The 19657-nt window shown below is 37.0% G+C and overlaps 1 protein-coding gene across 4 annotated transcripts in view; it reads right to left on the bottom strand.

Moving 5' to 3' along the window:
• SEMA5A (semaphorin 5A) overlaps positions 1-19657 on the bottom strand; it is a 316919-nt gene that overhangs the window by 129697 nt on the left and 167565 nt on the right. For all 4 annotated transcript variants that reach the window (XM_085220463.1, XM_085220466.1, XM_085220462.1 and 1 more), the window contains 3 exons: positions 12766-12828; positions 6453-6551; positions 5086-5299 (listed from right to left, as the gene is read on the bottom strand). In XM_085220463.1, coding sequence (XP_085076589.1) covers positions 5086-5299; positions 6453-6551; positions 12766-12828 — 376 coding nt within the window. The remainder of the gene's footprint in view (positions 1-5085; positions 5300-6452; positions 6552-12765; positions 12829-19657) is intronic.

Below are 19657 nucleotides of genomic sequence, written 5' to 3'. Positions count from 1 at the left end.
GAGCATCTAATAACCAAGCAGTAAGAGGGAAAAGTGATAATATTGTGTCAGCAGAGCAGAACAACCCAAACATTGCTATGTGCTTCTCAGCTGGAAAGGCTTATAATCTGTGCAGTATTTTATTTTTTTCTGCTTTGGGGCCACATCTGATGCTAGAACTCATTTTAATCATTTACAGTCTGCCCACTGATGAAGTGGCTAGGTATTTAGCATAAGTTTTTATTTACTTAACATGTTCCAAAGCTTATATCATAATATGTTTAGGAAAAAGAAAACAACTATAGTGTATTTTAAGACAGTTAGAGACCCAAACAGTCTGAATATACAAGTTTAAGCCAAGGCAACTGGCAAAGGATGAAACCAAATGTCCCACAGTTCTGCTCTATGATTTAACAATGGAAAGGATTGGGTTATCATAAGCTTCCTTAGTCTGTTTTGCCCTTTTGTGGGCACAGGGAAGGAAGGAGACATTGCAGACTAAAGTTTCACACTGGGGCATCAAATCAACCTTCACTGATTTGAGGAGGTGAAATGGGAGTAGAACTACCTTTACTAATTATAAATGTTGTACTACAAGAAAAGCAATGGAGGCTTTTCATTGTTAATCTAAACCCACTGAAGTTTGTGGACTCCAAGTACAACTATTCCATTTACCTCTATATTCCAGACCAAATGATGATGAATTTTGCCCCTGCTGCACTTTGTAGATGAACCCTAAGGCTGAGCTCAATTAGAAGCACTCTGTAACAGTAAGTTCAGGATATGATTTAAAAACCATGTTATGCTGTGATTTTAAATAGACTCAAGTAAACAGCATGTGAGCAGTAAATCAAGCTGACCTTTTTTTCTTAACGAAAGATCTAATGTATTTGCTATCATTTAATTATGTCCAAAGCAGACTACTAAGGTAGACTACTCCTTTTATGAAACATTACTAAGGCGATTTTAAAATGGTCTAGAAACACACTGATCTTTACTGACCTGAACAGTGGGGCTGAATCTCAAGGCCTCGCTGATTGCTTTGGTTCAGAGAAGAAATTAATGGAAGAACTGTCTGCTTCAGACATAACGCTCAATGTGTGCTGTTTGACCTCAAGTTATTTCTTTCAAGCACAGAAGTACTTGAATACAGACTTAGAGAGAAATAGAAATGAAAGTAGACAGCAGAACATGTCTTAAAGAATAAAATGCAGGTAAGCAGCCTTTCTAACTTCTTCAATTGTTTGCCATCTCTATATTTACTCACGTGAGTAGCTCCAAGAACTGCTTTTTTTTTTTTGTCTACATGGGAAAAGACAAAGCCAAAATCATGGAGGAAGGGGTGGTTTCTCCATTCAGAAGTCCCACATTAACTGTCCTGTAGCGAGCTGGGTACCAGATGGAGATAGTACTAGTTTGTTGCATTTGCCACTTGCTTTTAATGTCTATAGAGCATCAGGAAGACAAACAGGTTCTATGAGCAGAGCATTAATTTATTTTTGTGGAAAATAAAGGAATTCCTGAGGTGAAATATTGCAACTGGTGAATATAGTCAGGCATAATCAAGAGCTGAATATGTTACTCCTCTTAATTTTAGAAGGCAGCAAATTCAAAAACTGCCTCCAGATGTTTCTTTCCTCTTTCCCTGAAGAAGACAAGATTGTTTACAGACTAAAATTTTCTAGAAAATGAAAAACATTTAGGAATTGGGCAGATATCTAACATTTGGTCAATTGCTCTGCCTCCTATTTGAAAGTGACTGTACAGACAAAACTCAGCTTATTCAAATTTCAGACTTCTGGCAGTAGTGCCTGTCAAATTGCTCTCTATCATTTTTTAAAGGACTTAGAGAATGGGAGAGGTCCATGAAGACTGGAGGAAAATCAGAGTCACATCAGTCTTCAAAAAGGGCATGAAGGATGATTTAAGAGTTACAGGCCAGTTAGCCTCACCTTCATCTTTGGGAAGGAGACAGAAAAACTTGTTCTGAATGCCATCTCCAAGCAACGGGAAGAGAAGGTGTTCATCAGGAGTAGTCAACGTGGATTCACAAAGGCTACCAAACTGGTAGCCTGGGAGAGCAGAGGATTCTCTGTACCTAGACTTCAGCAAAGCTTTTGACCATCTCTCACCTTTTGACCATCTCTTTTTAATGAAGCTTAGAAACTGAGACTGCGAGGTAGACTGAGAACTGGCTGATTTGCAGAGTTCAGAGCCTAGATATGGACAGCGGAGACTCTGGTTAGAGGCCTGTAGCTAGCAGTGTTCCCTAGGGATCAGTACTGGGTCTTGTTTTGCTCAATATCTTTATCAGGGACCCAGATGAAGAGGCAGAGTGCATTCCCAGCACATTTACTGATGACACAAATCTGGGAGGAGTGGCTGAAATGTCAGAAGGCTCTGCTGCCATTCAGCAAGACCTGAGCAGGCAGGAGAGTTGGGTGGAGAGGAACCTGATCAGCAAAAAGAAGTATAGAGTCACATACAATACAACTAAGAAAGAAGAATAACTGCATGCATTAGTACAGGCTGACCTGACAGAAAGGAACTCTGCAGAGAAGGGCCTAGGTGTGATGGTGGACAACAGTTTGGCCATGAGCAAGCAGTGAGCGCTTGCTGCATGGTAGGCCCCCAACAAAGGAAAGATACGGAGCTTTTGGAGAAGGTCCAGAGGAGGGCCACAAAGATGATCAGAGGGTTGGAACACCTCTCCTATGAAGACAGGTAGAAGGAAATAGGCTTGTTCAGCCTGGAAAAGAGAATGCTGCAGGAAGACCTCATTGTGGCCTTCCAGTATTTAAGGGGAGTTTACAAACATGAGGGAAATCAACTTTTTACATGAGTACACAGTGTAGGAAAAGAGGAAGATGTTTCTAACTAAAGGAAAGGTGATACAGATTTGATGTCGGGTGAAGTTTTTTACTGAGTGGTGAGGTGCTGGAACAGGTTGCCCAGGGAGGTTGTGGATGCTCTGCCCCTGAAGGTGTTTAAGGCCAGCTTGGATGGGGCCCTGGGCAATCTGATCGGGTACTTGATCTAGCAGTTGGCAACCCTGCCTGTGACAGGGGGGTTGGAACTTAATGATCCGTGGTTTCCCTTCCAACCCAAGCCATTCTATAATTCTCTGATTCTTTATAGTACTGCTATCACATCTGAGATAGCTTGAAATGTTCCAATTTAATATGTATAGTAGCAAATCTAAGTGAGAAGAAGCATCACACCTCTGAAGGAAGCATGGATGTAACAGAAAAATATACTTTGACTTGGAAATTTAAGGCTATATGTCCACACAAGCACACCCTAAAAAGGCTGAATTTGACTGTCAACTAATACTGCTGAGCAAGTTTTGACTATGAAGCTTCCATTCCAGTTGATAAAACTGCCTAACTTTTCTTACAGGATTATTTATGTTACTTTCTCACTGAAAGCATCAAATCCTTCATTTCAATTCGAGTGCTGAAAACCTAATGCAGTTTTTTGACACTGCGTCACACATGCATGGGCAAATTGACATAAAAGCAGATGAATCTGCAACTCTTAGCTGCCCCACAAGACATTTCCCCTCCACACCTCTTTATGTAGGAAACTGAGATGTTTCCAGCCTTTTATTAGATTTGCTTGAATTGGCTCCAATTACAAAACTAATCTTGTTCTTTCTCCCAAAGTCATACTTTCCTGACAACTTAATTCCAAACAGTTTTGAGGAAGAAGAATGAATTATAAAAGAGAATGTATAGGTATGGCTGAAGCTTTTAAAAGGCAAAATGTAAATAGAGAGAATCTGATTAATTGGAACAGTTTTCATGGGAAGTGGTGGGAATTTTACTGTGCCCTTTGGCATAAAACATCCAGTTAAAGTGAAAAGTCAGTGTGAAGAATGTTTTGCCTTTGACAGAAGCATCCAGGTGTGGCACAGCAATTAGCTTCAGTATCATGGCTGCGTGGACAAATGCTGCCTGAACAGAGATACCTGTACAATGAGTTCATTTTTCATCTCAGATTTCTTTTGCACTGCTATAATTCTTTTATGTTTTGCACAGTTTGGTCTTCTTTTGTTAATTAATAATTTAGCACTGTCTGAACTTCAGAAGATGTCACAAATTTCTCCAAGCTACCTCTGATGGCTTCTTAGTATAGGGAAAAAAGATCAAGTAAACAAGTACAATTCAGCATTCAGTTTATATGAAGACTGAAATATCTAAAATAGTCTGATACTTGCTGCTGCATAATGTTCTGAAGTTGGAAGGGTTTATATGTATAATTAAATTTGAACATGAGAAAAATTTCACCATAACAAGAAATGCACGTGGGTTACTGTTGTGTCACTTATGCGACTGATGGCAACTTAAGCGTCATGAGTTATGACAATATGGTTTTTTTTGTTTTTTTTTTTTTAGTGTGAAAAACCATGGGCAAAATATAAAGTACATACTTTAGAATTTTAAGTGAAGCAACGGTTTCCACTTTAGAAGAATCTGCGTATAGTTTTGTAATACATAGATTAATTGCCAAATGACTCTGTTTCATCTCAGGAATACCAGTTTAAATTTTCTCCCATCTGAAAATCCTCATTAAGTGGTGAATAACTTTGATGCAAGAATCATTGCTACAATATTATTTTTATGATTTATGTTGCATATACAACAAAAAGCTTCAAAATCAGCTATAATAAGTGTCAAAAACTTCAGTTTACCACCTAAGCAGCTTGAAAACACAACTATTTATGCTTGTCAAGGCTGGGACTTGCAGAGAAAGCTAGGGAAATTCAGTCCATTCTAAACTATTTTCTGCCTTCAGTTTTTAAAGGACTCAACAGAGCAACGTCCAAGGCAAGCCACAGACCTTGGCCATTGCAGCTTTGCCATTTAAGCTCACCTGAGATATAAAGTACAGCTCATCCCTATGCCTGCAAACGCAAATTAATATTTAAGTGCATATCTACAAACAGCTATATTAATTGCATGCTATAATAACTATTCTTGTATATTAAAAATTGTATTATGCAAAATAATTTAAAACTGAGAACTGCATTACTCTCAAAACATCCAAATTCTCACAGATCAGGAGAACATGGGTTAAAAAGCAGATAAGTCTCATGGTACTCACCATTCAGCCACTTGGAGTTGTACTGTGCAGTGCGGAGAGGAGGAAGGGCTCCCAGACTGCGATAAATGGCAGGATCCCTTCCCGGAAAATCCATGGCTGTAGCAGCATATAATTCCCCACTGGAAGTGAGAAGCGCAGTGGAGTTGTGCTGGGGACTATAAGGACAACGAGCCATGCCACTGATTTGATCATGTATCTCTGTCAAGTTATTTAACTGTAAAACAGTAAGAAAAAGGGATTTAAATGACCTGAAAATTATCATCTCAGCCACGCTGTATCAATCTGAGCAAACTGTTATCATAAATGTGAATTAGCTGTTTTTCTATTGCACAACAGTAATGAGTTAGCCTGTACATCCACCTGAAAATGTCCAATATAGATTTCACTGGAATATTGTTTGACCTTGCTTGTGCACCATTGGTGGGCAAAACATGCAAATTAACAATTAGCCATCATGTCTAAAATGTATTACATTGGGAACAACTAAAAAAAAAAAATATAGGTTGTTATTATAATTGTCAGATTCATCTAAAGTATTCACTGTACCAACTGATCATATAGCAAAAAAACCTACAGTTCTGTTGGTGTGTTCTAGGAAAAAAAACTCACATGAAAATTAGATTTTGTAAAAAACGAGCTGCCTAGTTCAGAAGACATCTTTCTGACTTAGTAGCCCAAATACTTCCAGCCATAAGTCAAAGTGTGATTCTAAGTTATTTGAGAATAAAGGTACAGTAAGTTTAAAAATAATAAATGTGTCAAGGAGTTTTTGATGACTGTTTTTCTTTATATTTAAATGCCTCTCCCCCCTGGAATATATAGCCCACTTAGTCCAACCTGTGACATTTTGTTTTTTATTATATGACCATTATTGATTCTTTATGGACTCTTCTTTGATACACAAATTACAGTTTTGTTGTTGTTGCTGTGCGTGTAGTTTTTTTTTTTTTTTTTTGTCCCAGAAACAGGATGCTTTCTCAACAAAGATTTCTCACTCTCACCAGTCAGAAATCACTAGCGCAGATACTCGTCTTCTTCATAAATACACATGCACAGTATGAAGCTACTCAATCATATTTTTTAACTAAACCTGTTATAAACCAAATTTGACAAAATGGCGGAAGTCTTAGAAATATTTAAGACTCCCGAAATTTGGCATGTGGGAGCAACTGAGCTGCTCAGAACAGACTCCAAAAAGAGATTACCAGTTAACTCTCCTCTTTTCCCTGACACTAATCAAATCAGCTTTTACATACCAGCTCACTAACCAATTCACAAACAGCCTGAAATCAACAACTTGCTGTACTTACTAACAGAAGTATCAGAGCATGGGCTCGAGTTTATGGGACAAAATATGTAATTCATACCGTCCGATTCGTGCAAATAGGAGTGAAAGCATTGGTTCCACAGGTAAAGAGATGGTTGCCTCCAACCAGAAGCACTCGAATATAGTTCTGGCATTCCTCCTGCCATATAGAAAAAAAAAAAGAATAAATTCAGTGCTTATGCATACTCAGTGTATGAGCAATCGTCAATGTAAATGTTCTAATGACAACACAGACATCACCAATCTTTGTGAAAGGATCCTAACAGTATCACAGTAAGGTTCTTCAATATCAAAGACTTCTGAGTGTGCAGGCAGTCAGGATTAAAAACAAGTTGCCAATAAGAACAGTATGTTCTAAGTATATAAATAAAACTATTGAGATGTCCAGACACAGATTTGTCACTCCTAGCTACATAATTTGTACGGTATGTTTTATCAGATGCATCTACATTTTGGTTAATTTGAAGTTTCTCATGGAAACATCTAAAATTTCATTTTCACAATACACATACAGTGACCCTGAAGAATAATTTTATCTCGCTTTTTTTTTTTTTCTACATTAGAATGTATGATGGCTCTAAGAAGCTAGAAAGCAATAGCAATTTCTAATGTTTATTCAAAAAGAGAGCAATACTAAACAACTCCTGAAGGTGTATGTAGGAAGGATTCAAACATTATTTCTGCAGAAATGAATGTTCCTACCTATTAAAACAAAGAAATCAACAACAAAATATTTACAGAATCCTTCTGTTTGAGCACTTGGCTAAAATGCTTTCTAGCATTCATTCACAAGAAACAGATACTAAGGGAAATCATGTAAATATATCCATGTAATGGTGGTGGGGCTGAAGTCTCATTACCTGGTCCATGGTTATATTAAACATATTGCCTGTTTGTCTTACAGACTTTTATCCTGATAGAAAAGAAATACAAACCTGCATAGACTGAGCCAGCACAAAACAGACTGTGAAGCAAGGTGGGCAAAAATACTTCTAAATTCTCTGAAAATAATGCTTAGAATTTATTATCTGTACTTTTCCTCATGCAAAATAAAATAAAAAAAAAACAAACAGAAAATCCCAAAGATGCATATACATAAGAAATTGCATCCATCTCTCATGAAAATGTAGCTCTCAGAACCTTCTCTTTGAGCCTTAAATGTAATTGTCAAATATTTTAAAACTAAGATCAAATTCCCAGCAGATACAAAATCAATATCTCTGTCTTAAATTTACCAAGATCATCATCTTAATATCCTTTCAAACAAACAGAAGCTGATATGCCACAATCACATATCAGAGTCTGGAACTGCAGTTAAGTCTTTTTTAAAAAAGCAATTATTTCACTTCTGGGCAGTTTCTTCAATGTCCAGGAAATTTCATATAAATAAACACAGTATTTTATTCTTTGACTGTTTCCATCCTGCCCTTTCTCCAAGCCCTGGAATGTAAGTGTAGGAAAAATAAGTGGGTTCTGACATTAGAACCAATCCAACCTCTCCTCTTCATATTCTAGAGCTCCCTGAAATACTACCATTGCCAAATTACTTGCATGCTTATCACCCACTCCTTTTGTTCAAATTTTTTTTTTTTTTTAAACTCTGACATTCCTGGGATTCACAAGATTCTTCTCCTTAATGTTCCCAAGTCTTGTACTAACTTTGTAACAATCCACAGCGCAACAGCGCAAATAACATATCTCAATCTATTTTTTGTTGGCTACGTAATACAACAAAATCAAAGCTGAAAAAAAAAGACCTCTTTAATTGGCTATTTTATTCATACAGTAAATTGAAAATAATGCAATGAAAAAAAAAATTATGAATAAAACAATCAGCACACAAAAGCACATGGAAAAGGGACTCTTATTTAGCCAGTTTAGCTCAGAATCACCTTTACAGCTTTGGTGTCAAGTGTCATTTTTAGATCTGCTAAAAAGAGGTACGTATTATAGAACACAAAGGATTTTAAAAACAAGTGTATGTAGCTTCATCCAACATTTCTTGATGTCTTTGCCAAGTATTCTCTTAGTATCCCATAAGATTATCTTTCAGAGAAAGAAAACCATTTAGCATGTATTATCTACTTTTGTATCAGCACACCTGAAACAAACCACAGCTATGTGAAAGAATTCAGTGGCAAAGCAGGCCAGGTTACTATTTAATTTTAATACTAGTTTGACAGTTCAAGGATGACCTGGCTATAGCCACTTATCCATTCTCAGCATTTTAAATACACTAGTGTTTATAGTTTTAATACTTCTACAATAAGTTTAGAAGCTAATATACACAGCTGTTGTAATATTAAACAAGCAACGACTAAGATATTTTATTTTTTTGTTTTATTTATTGATTATTTTTACATTTTGCTCTTATATATTTTCTTATTGTGTGTTCTTATCAAAAGTACCATTCAAAATTGATGAATTCATTCTCTTCACTATGGCATTTTTTACTTAAATGCTATTGCGTGATGGTTACAAGGACATTGGTTTGTCTGGCTCACTCCAGGAGTTATTTTAAGCAACCGTTTGAATTGGTGGATAAATGTACGAAGTTTCAGTAACAAACATCAGACTTCAAAAGTCAAGTGTGCATTACACTGTCAGATGTGATGGATGTCCCTATATATTTTCCTCCCCATCTCTTTCCCGTCATTGGCTCCTAAAGCATAAACCTCAGAACAACAACTACTGCTAACAGCTAGGGGCAAAAATTCCATGGAACTTCTTTCTCAATAACAAGAACAAAGTTGCATTTAACTAACTATTATCTCAAAACTGTTAGAGTTGCTTTAGGGTTCAAAGCTGGCTTCTGATTTCAGAGCATGCCATCAGCAAACTGACTTTTATCTTTGCTGCCTGAACTTATTTCCCCCATAGTGGTATGTGGTCAGCAGAGTTTCAAGAGAAACAAGGATTTGAATGAAAAATTGCTCACAGCCATCCTTGTTATTCTCATCCCTCCCTTACCACAGCCTGGGCTGGCCACATGTATTTTGTCTCTAGTTTTTCCTGTCCTTTTCTGCAGTCACACATGTCTCTGCCCTGAAATTCAAAGTCACTCTCACAAGTTTCATGGAAAAAAAAAAACACCCAGCTGGGGTTGGATCTATTTATACAGCAACAATCAAGGAAGCAGCAACTGGAATTGTCTCCTAGGGGATTTCCACTGAAGAAGTGCAATTCATTGTAGTACTGAACTGTATTTCTCCTGGTCTGATAGTTCCTTTTTGTTTGTTTGTTTGTTTGTTTGTTTGTTTTTCCAGGTGAAGGCTTGAAGGCTGCTGTGGTTTGACCAGGAAGAGGAGTGTGCCACAGATCAGATGTTCTTCTCGTTTGTATGCATATGTTCTCCTAATACAAAGAGTGTGACTGTTAAGCATATTCTCTGTCACGAACTTCTCTTAATCTTGGGCATAAGGCAGTAAAATACAAACATCATCAGGTTATCCTTTCTCTGGCCTTGAATTTATTCTTTGATTTTAACATCAAGCATATCAGTGAAGGTAAGAGACTTGAAAAGTTCAAAGAAAAAGACCACAGTAGATAGATAGATAGATAGATAGATAGATAGATAGATAGATAGATAGATAGATAGATAGATGAATGATTTTTTTAAAAGCCCGATCATGACAATAAGCAAAGAACTATTTCTTTCCAGGACTACCTTTGGTTGTAATGAAATCAAAGAACTGCATTTATCTTCTAGATGGTGAAACAGGAAAGAGGTTACAGATCCAAATCAAACAATGTATCTTGACTCAGATAGTAATGATACTAAGGAACATAGAATCAAATAATGGTTTGAGATGGAAGAGACCTTAAAGATTATCTAGTTTCAGCCCCACTACTGGGGGCAGGAACTTCTTACCTAGATCAGGTTGTCCAAACACTTTACAGCTGAATACTGTGTTCACTGTACAATATTATGTATGCTATTCTAATAAAAACCTGTAGAGTGTTCAAACGGCCTTGAATGCCTTTAGGGATGGGACATCCACAACCTTCTTGGTAACCTGTTCCAGTGTGTCACCACCCTCTAGAGTCTCTGAGTAAAGAACTTCTTCCCTATGTCTAATCTTTCCTGTAAGGTTACTTATTGAAGTATTTTGGAGGCCTTTATTAGAATAGCAGTGAAGGCATAATTTCAAATCACTTATAGAATAGTGTGATGAGCATGAATGAAAATCTGGATGAATGCACTACACGTAAGTACATTTCGTAAGTGCTGAGTGCTCCTCTGAGTAAAAATTATTTAATAGCATGCTTCAGCAATGTTGGACTGAGTATGCATATCAAACCACAAACAGTTCTGTCAACATGAAGTCAAAGTACACTACTACATCCTTAAATTTACCATTACTTTCATCCATCATGTCACTGCAGACACTGTGATTTTCAGAGCTGAATGCTATTTTCATTGTTTTAAATTCCGAGAATTACTGTAAAACAGAGGTATAAACTTTTAGTAATACACTGTATTCCTACTGTGATAGTTTCTACTCTGTGCGCACTTTGATCAATGCCATCTGTCATACTATATTGTCACTTGGGCATGTTCTCTACCTTCAGTATTGTCACCTGAAAGCTAAGGCTGATGGCTTGAGGGACACATTACATGAGAAAACACAAAAATTCTATGTAGAAATAGCCATTTAAAAAATGAAATATTTGCTTAAAATAAGAAGTCCCCAAAGTTCCTTCTTTTCACTCCACAAGCTAACAAGTAAGCAACATACTCATCTATCATCTATTTCTGCCGTGAAAGCCTTCATACAAGTTAGAAATTTTTAATTAAAATCATGCCCGTTCCTTTTCTTTAGCTATTAATAACTGTCACACAGACCTAGTAAAACTCACACGTTAGTAGCTAGTTATCAGCAACTCCTAAATACACGTTTCTAAGACTGGGATGAGAAAAAACGGAAAGGAAAATAATAAAAAAGGCAATACCATCTCTAATGCTTTTCTCAGTGTTATAAACTCATATCTACAGTGAAAGATGATCTTTTGTAAAGACAATAATCTTCCATGCATGAAGATTTACACTGCATATTCCCTATACCTGCTTTTTTTATTTCCTGGCAATTCTTTTTCTATCCTCATGGTATAGCATGGCCACGCTCCAATTGTGAGACCATTTTTCTTCTTTAAATTCAAGTGAAAATGGATAGGCAAAGGCTACAATGCAACATTATTTTCCAAAACTTACTAAAAAAAGCTGGAAATGAAATTGCTTGATGGGGAAAGTTAAAGGTCATACGTTACCATGCAGACTATGCAGAAGAAGAGACCCATTCTTTACTAGAAAGCTAGAAGATATGAACATTTGGAATACATTCTTTAAGCTTGTGGGATTTGGATTTTTTGTTTTGTTGTGCTTCTTTATGTCTTTTCCCAATGAATCTCATAGGCTGATATGTTCTACTGAATGTGACTACTGAAAACAAGCATATTCTTCTGTTTTTATTGCTCTTGATGTACTCCTGTGTTTTCGACCTTACATTTTAACTTACTTGCCGCCATCATTTCCAATGCACTGAAGCCACTATTCAGCTCTGCACATTCCCTCATTGTAATCTGCCAATTCGTGTGGATAAATTCATTGCGACACTCTTCATTTTGTGATGTGACAGTTGTGCACAGAGCATGGCTTGTCTTTGACATCACTGTTGCTACTGCTGAAACACACCATCCACTGCCTCACTGTGCTCACATCCACTGTTTGTTCTCCACAAACACTCAGCAAGTGTTGATGAATGTCAGTGGGTGTGATTTTTCCACAGGGAGAAATTCAGTGACACACCTTTGCTTCATCTGCATGTCCACATCAGACACCATTTTGTCAGACTGCCCCTCTGCTGCCATTTGTCACATGGCAACAACATGGAACGGAATACTGTCAGAAAGATTCAACCACTACTGCCATGTGATGAATATGTGCCTGTGATATCATAGGCCAAATTAATAAAATAGGAGGCACTGCTTTCAGAGCAGCCCACATAAATTGAGGACTTTACAAAGAACATAGAGAGTTATTTGAGATTTACGGCACTGAGTACGATGTGAAAATACAGCTCATTACACATGATAGATGGTAGAGTCAATGAAATGAATTGTTAGAAACTCAGTTCTTTTTATCATCACAGCACCACGTGACTGTACCTCTCACTCCACACCTCCCTATATTGTTCTTTATTCCTTCCCTCATACATCAGCATCATACTTTTTTTCTAGAACTTTTCGGAAAGAAATGGGAGACATTACAATTGCATAAGGTAGATATTTATGCACTGAATTATACCTGCTATTAAATTACAAATTTTGTTAAAGCAGAACTGTCTCGTGCTTACCTTTGATTTTCCTTTACTGTAACAGGCTCTTTTAGTAGCTTCATCGCATTGCCATTCCACTGCCTGTAACCAACAGAAATTAGTTAGAAATGCAGGGAACACAGAAATATATAACTCAGCTATCTAAGCCCATGCTTGAGATACATGCTTCAGGTACACTGACAATTAACCATGAGTGGTTCTAGCCACGGTTAATCGCCTTATAAGCTTTTTCTCCTTAGAAATGTGGTTCTGCTCTTAGTGGTTTTTCAGTTTTTTAATCCAAAGTGAAACTGGCTGTCCACATGATTCACCATACCTACAGCTATAGCAGAAATAACCATAATCATATTTGATGCTGTTTAGCCCCTTTTGTATCAGTCTTACTCAGCTAAGCGAAGAGAAGGGGTGACTCTTCCTCCCCAGCAGAGGTGGGTGGCATCACGCTGAGGTCAGCTCTGCTGTGAGACCTTTTGTGTCAGAAAGGGTGCACTGCTGCTGGTTTTGCAGATTTTCTCTCAAGCATGAAATGGGTATTTTATTTTCTCAAGGCGTGACTGCAGCAGTAATTGGAGGAGCTAAAAGTTCAACTGAAGGAAAAGAGCAACAAGCAGGCATCCACAGGACAACAGTGAAATGGAGCACTGCAAAGCAGAAGTGATTTATCCTCATTTTTGAACCTTCTGCTTCAACAGACTCATGCCAGGAATGTAAGTCTAGGCTGCATTATGGCACTTTCACTGCCTGAGTTAATTCCAATTATTTCCATATTTAACATTCAACAACTATGACTTACAAACTCTACCGTTCAGTGGAGCAGATCCTGGGCTTGCAGTGTATGTGCTAATACATGCACACATTTGAATGCCTGTGTATGCTGTGCAGTCAGAGTGCATTTTAAATCTCTCTGCTTGCTTTCACATCAACAACGCACATCCACCTGTTCTCTTAATAAAAATGTCACAAAGCATTGTACATTTTACCAGGAAGAAATGTGATTACTACCTAAACACTGCTGCTTAATTGTTGAAACCACATTTTTTTTCAGTTTTATTTACCAGAAAATAACGGAAGATAATTTATTCAGACTTAATATAAGTAATCTTTTGTACCTGTCTTTCAATGGAGACAATGTTGACAAAAAGTGCACCCTACAATTAATACAAATTAATAGGATGAAAGTCTATTTAAACAAAGGGGAAATATGCCTTCATGGTAGACTATGCAGTACTTTTTCATTTGCTTTTCAACAAGCCCAAGAATGACTTTCTTTTTTTGTTTCAGAAAAGAAAGATTTGTAAAACTAATGTCATTACTTCTCTTCCTCAGCTCCACGCCTTCTAGTTGAAAGCATTTACTTTTGCAGATAAATGACCACAGCATATTGGAGAACACATTGAAAACTTCTGGAAAACCCCACTTGTGAATGATGACCCTAGCATTCAAATGAATTGTATCTTATACTATGTAAGATTAAAAAAAAAAAAAAAAAAAAAAAGCAGTAATGACTTGACTTTTCTGATTCAGTAATGCAAAAATCAGCTCATCTCTATAATGTCAACCACACAATAAAAGATTGCTCTTGGATGAGCAGCATTAAGTTCCTCAATCCAATAGGACACAATAAATTTGCATGTTACACAGCATTAAATACAAATATCTGACAATTAATTCATTATCTCTAAACAACACAGAAAGTTGAAATGCCTGGAGAAATGCAAGAGTTACCAGTAGGAGGTCAAGACGGAAAGACTTAGTGGAATACAGTTGCTTAAAAATAACTTCTGAAGGAATGCTCTTGCCAAAACTGAACTGAGAAGAATACGCTAAGCATGAACAGCAGGAAGAAAGAAGACAGAAAAATTGGATTCAAGATAAAATGTTTATCAATAAATCAATATTCAGTGGCAAAATATCCAGCTTTCAGTTGGCTAAGACTGTGGTAAAAGACTAATTTGAAGGCAAAAGATGTCAAATGTGAAAATTATACTATGTCATAAATTAAGCAAATTAAATACAAGCACCTTTCAGGCACTGAAATGTTTTCGAAAAGACACTCAAGAGCCAAAAAGGACAGTTCTTCAAATTTTCCGTGAAATCGGAGAAAAGTATACAAGGCACTTCCATGAGCAGGTCACAAAACCACAGATGTCATTATTGGCATAACTGAAAGAAAAATTTCTTCTCTGCCATCCATGGGATGCATAGATTTAAATAATAATAAATATAGCAATAGTACTAAATATTACAACACTAAATTATATATATCAATAAAATAGTTAACAGCAAATGCAGGAACCCAAACAGAATAAACTATATAACTATATACAAATATATACAATTTCTAACTGAATGTGAAACTTTATGGGAAAACTCTCAAGACATTATATGTCAAAACAGTAATACTGTCTGAACAATAGAATCATAGAATTGTAGAATATCATAATCTTTTCACACTTTGAAGGGACTCTTAAATGTCACGTATTCAACTCCCCTGCAATGAACAGAGACACCAACAGCTAGATCAGGTTGCTCAGAGCCCCATCCATCCATCTCCAAGGACAGGGCAGCCGCCACCTCTCTGTGGCATCCTGTCCAGCACCTCAGAACCCTTACTGAATTTTCCTTATATCCAATCTAAATCTCCCTCTTTTACTTTGAAACCTATCTTCCAGTTCTTCTATCACAACAGACCCTGCTAAGGAATCTATCCCCTTCTTTCTTACAGACTCTCTTTAGAGACTGAAAGGCCACTGTCAGGTTACCTCGTAGCTTTCTCTTCTGCAGGCTGAAGAGCCCCAGCTCTCTAAGCTTGTCCTCGTAGGAGAGGAGTTCCATCACTTGGTTCACTTTTATGGCCCTCCTCTGGATGCACTCCAGCAGGTCTATGTCTCTCTCGTACTGAGGACTCCACATCTGGATGCAGAACTCCAGGTGAGGTCTCACCAGCACAATTTAGAGGGGCAAGATCACCTCCTGCACCCTCCTGGCCATACCTCTTTTGGTGCAGCCCAGGATACAGTTGGCTTCCTGGGCTGTTAGGGCACATTGCTGGCTTCTGTTCAGCTTGCCGCTCATCAGTACCCCCCAGTCCTTTTCAGCAGGGCTGTGCTCTATCCTTACATCCCCGAGTTTGTACTGATAGTGGGGGTTGCCCATAATCCAAGTGCAAGATTTTGCACTTGAGTTTATTTAACCTTATGATCTTCTCCTGTGTCCACTGCTCGAGTCTGTCTAGGTCTCTCTGAATGAGATCCCATCCCCCGGGTGTGATGACTGCACCACACAGCTTGGTGTCATCTGCAAACTTGCTGAGGGTGCACTCCATCCCATTTTTGATGTTCCTGATGAAAATATTAAAGAGCACCAGTCCCAACACTGACCCCTGGGGGACACCACTTACCACCAATCTGCATCGGACACTGAACTATTGACCACCACTCTCTAGGTACAATCTTGTAACCAGTTCCTTCTCCATCAAACAGTCCATTCATCAAATCCTTATCTTTCAAACTGGAAGAGAACTATGTTATGAGGGACTGTGTTAACACACAGGCTTTATTTAATTCCATTAGTGGCTCTTCCTTTGTCCACTGACACAGTTATGCCATCATAAAAAATAACAAGGTTGGTCAGACAGCACCTGCCCTTTGTGAAGCCATGCTGGCTTTTCCATATCACCTCCCTCTCTTACGTTTGCCTTGACATAGCTTCCAGGAGCATCTGCTCCATGGTCTTCCCCAGTACTGAGATGAAGAAGTAACCAAGTATAGACACACTAGTGACAAAGCCATAAGCCATCACGAACATCAAGAATACTTCATAGTCCTATAACTCTGAGTTTCGCTGCTGGAGGAGACAATAAGAGGGCAGGCTGCAGATGAAGTGCGTTACAAAGGCACTCAAAGAAGGCTGGGTAGTTCAGAGTCTTATAGGTTTGTCCCCAAGGTTCTTGCATATTTTCAATAATTCATACATATGCCCTATTACAGATTAAATGAAAAGAGCATGTATAGGCCAACATTTATATATATGTACATATATACATATGGATATAATAATTATATTTTAAAATTACATACATATGTATATAAATATATGTAAAAGAAGTATTTTTTTAAAATCTTCAGGAAATCTGGGGAAGTTTCTCACTAAATGGAAATTCAGTTATTCAACAAAGCCTACAATAATATACAGTGGGAAGACTTGTGGAAATTTGTCAAGTTAAATATCATTTTAATGTAGGAGAAAAACAACAGGAGAAAAACGTGCCCTGAATCTTTAAAACATAAAGATGAAACAAAATGTCCCAACAGAATAATAATGACAATAATTGTGATTTTTGTCAGTTGAAGATAAAGACTTTAAATTCTGAAAAAGTAGACTGACACATACAGATTGTTGTATTTTAGAGAACAAGCGCAAAACCAGGTTTACTTAGAAATGTTACTGTTATCCATCGCTTGTATCAAAATGACATCTTCTACTTGGCACCATTTGCTAATATTTTCACAGCATTCAGAGAAGTGGTGCAGAGAATAAGATATGCATACCATGATTATTATTTGATCCCCTATCACAACTTAAATACTTAAATTTTATCCTATTGGGAGCTATTCTTTTTTACATGTCTTAAGAAATCGTTCCAATTTTCATACAGTAAAATACAACCTCCTGTGTTCTGTGTATTCTTTTTAATTAATATTGTAATTCTACTTAGCAGGTAACAAAACGCACTGAACCAAATTATAGACGTTCAAACTTTGCTCTGGGAAAGGAGAGAACAAGGATTTGAATATTAATACTAAAGAAACTAAAGACGATAGCACATCAGCTATTGGTGAGCATTTTCATGAGAAACATATGTACACAGATTAAAGGGTAGCTCATAAGCTCAAACACATTCAAACATAGAGGGTAGATTTAGGTTGGATATAAGGAAAAAATCTTTCATAGTGAGGCAGATGAGGCACTGGCACCAGTTGCCCAGAGATGTGGTGGATGTCCCATCCTTGGAGACATTCAAGGTCAGGCTGGAAGGGGTTCTGAGCACCCTGATCTAGCTGTAGGTGTCCCTGTTCATTGCAGGGGAGTTGGATTAGATGACCTGTAAAGGTCCCTTCCAACTCTAAGGATTTTATAATTCTGTGATTCTAACACATTCTTCTGCCCTGATAGGAAGGTGAGACAATTACAGCTGGATGGCTTTCATGAACCCTGCTATCAAATACATGCTTTCAAGTGCCTCCACAAATTTAATGTCTCCTGTAATCTAGTAGATAGAAATAAATCTTAATTACCTGTCAATCACCAGTAGAGTTGTTCAAAGAGCTTGCTGTGAGATTTTTAGCCCTGCCAAACTCAGACTGTGTAACCAGTCCTAAAGACTGAACTTGATGAAGTTTCATCAGATAAGGAAGTCACAGTTGATTGTCATATGGACTGTTTTCTTCATTTAAAAAAACACACAAAGCACAAAGCTCCAAATATATTTGGCATAAAATCAAACTGAGCAGAAACATGGCTTTAGTGCACACGTTAAGTCTAAATTTGAACACAGCTGTAAAACTAATGGCAGGTCTCTTTTTGTATCAGAGTTTTGGACATAACACCATCAGTGTAAAGAAAACACTTCAAAATCTTCAGATGAGTTCCCTCCTAACATTTTCAAGGGCAGTGAGAGAGGAGAAATTCCAGATAGAGAACAAACTAATTCAAATTCAAGTTTTATCTATGTAAAATAATTACTATCTTCAAAAGTGAAGAAAAATAAACATGCAGCACACATCAATCTTAAGTTAAAATTTAGAGTATTAAAAATAATCATATTCTTTAGAACAGCAAATGTATTTCGATAACTTCTCCACTTGAGTGAATGACAGAGACTTGTTTAAAAGTCGAACAATCATATTTTCAAAGGACAAACAAAATAAATGTAAAGAAATTAGCTTGAAGAGAAATCAAAGTGATTTATTTGAATACCTTAGAAGAATACTAAAACACCATTAAAGAAAATGAGGAAATAGTGAATAATAAGTTTCCTTCCCAGTTAATAACTAATTTTCAATTTGTTTTCTTTGTATCCAACATATAACAACTTCCTAAGTTCTCTAGCAAGAAATTAAGTCATAGAATCATAGAGTATCCCAAGCTGGAAGGGACCTAGGGGGATCATCAAATCCAACTCCTTTCCAACCTAAATTATTCTACAATTTTCCAAAAAAAAAAAAAAAAAACAACCAACCAACCAAACAAAAAACATAAAAAAATCAAAAGGATAAGTAATTAATTCTAATGTATCCACTTTCTACAAATATACTAAATGCGAAAAGGAAATTTGAAAAGTACAAATATAATCAAAACAAGGACTGGTCACTTTGAATGCATGAAGTGAGGTACCTATTAGATATATTTATAAATCATAAGTAACCATATGGCTTTCACCTTCATTAGTGGAAGATGCATACACAGATCTCCGGGAATAACTATATTCATATAACTACATAGATACACATAATATACACATATACAGGTGCACACACAGTTATATATCTGAACTTTTTCAAAGCATAGAAACAAAGTGCACTGTTATATTTCGTAGTGAAGGAAGTTAATTAGTCAAGAACCAAAAAATGAACAGAACAGTATTCCAGACAGATGGTCCAGCACTTCTTAGGCAGATGGCTCTGCTAATTAGATACTGGCAAAAATAACATTAAGGAAGATGGTTTAATTATGCGATGCCAAAAAATAACAACTACATGAGATTTCCTTTTTTCTTTCTCACTATCTGTTTGCTTTCATCTCTTATATCATGTATTTAAACAATACTTTGGGGAGTTGCGTTATAATGGCAATAATCATAACAATATATGTCAACAAACATGAGTAATATTGCCTTATTGTTTGCATC

This window comes from Meleagris gallopavo, chromosome 3, assembly GCF_905368555.1.
Source record: "Meleagris gallopavo chromosome 3, MGAL_WU_HG_1.1, whole genome shotgun sequence".
Taxonomy (NCBI): domain Eukaryota; kingdom Metazoa; phylum Chordata; class Aves; order Galliformes; family Phasianidae; genus Meleagris; species Meleagris gallopavo.
This window is presented reverse-complemented; position numbering and strand designations above follow the sequence as displayed.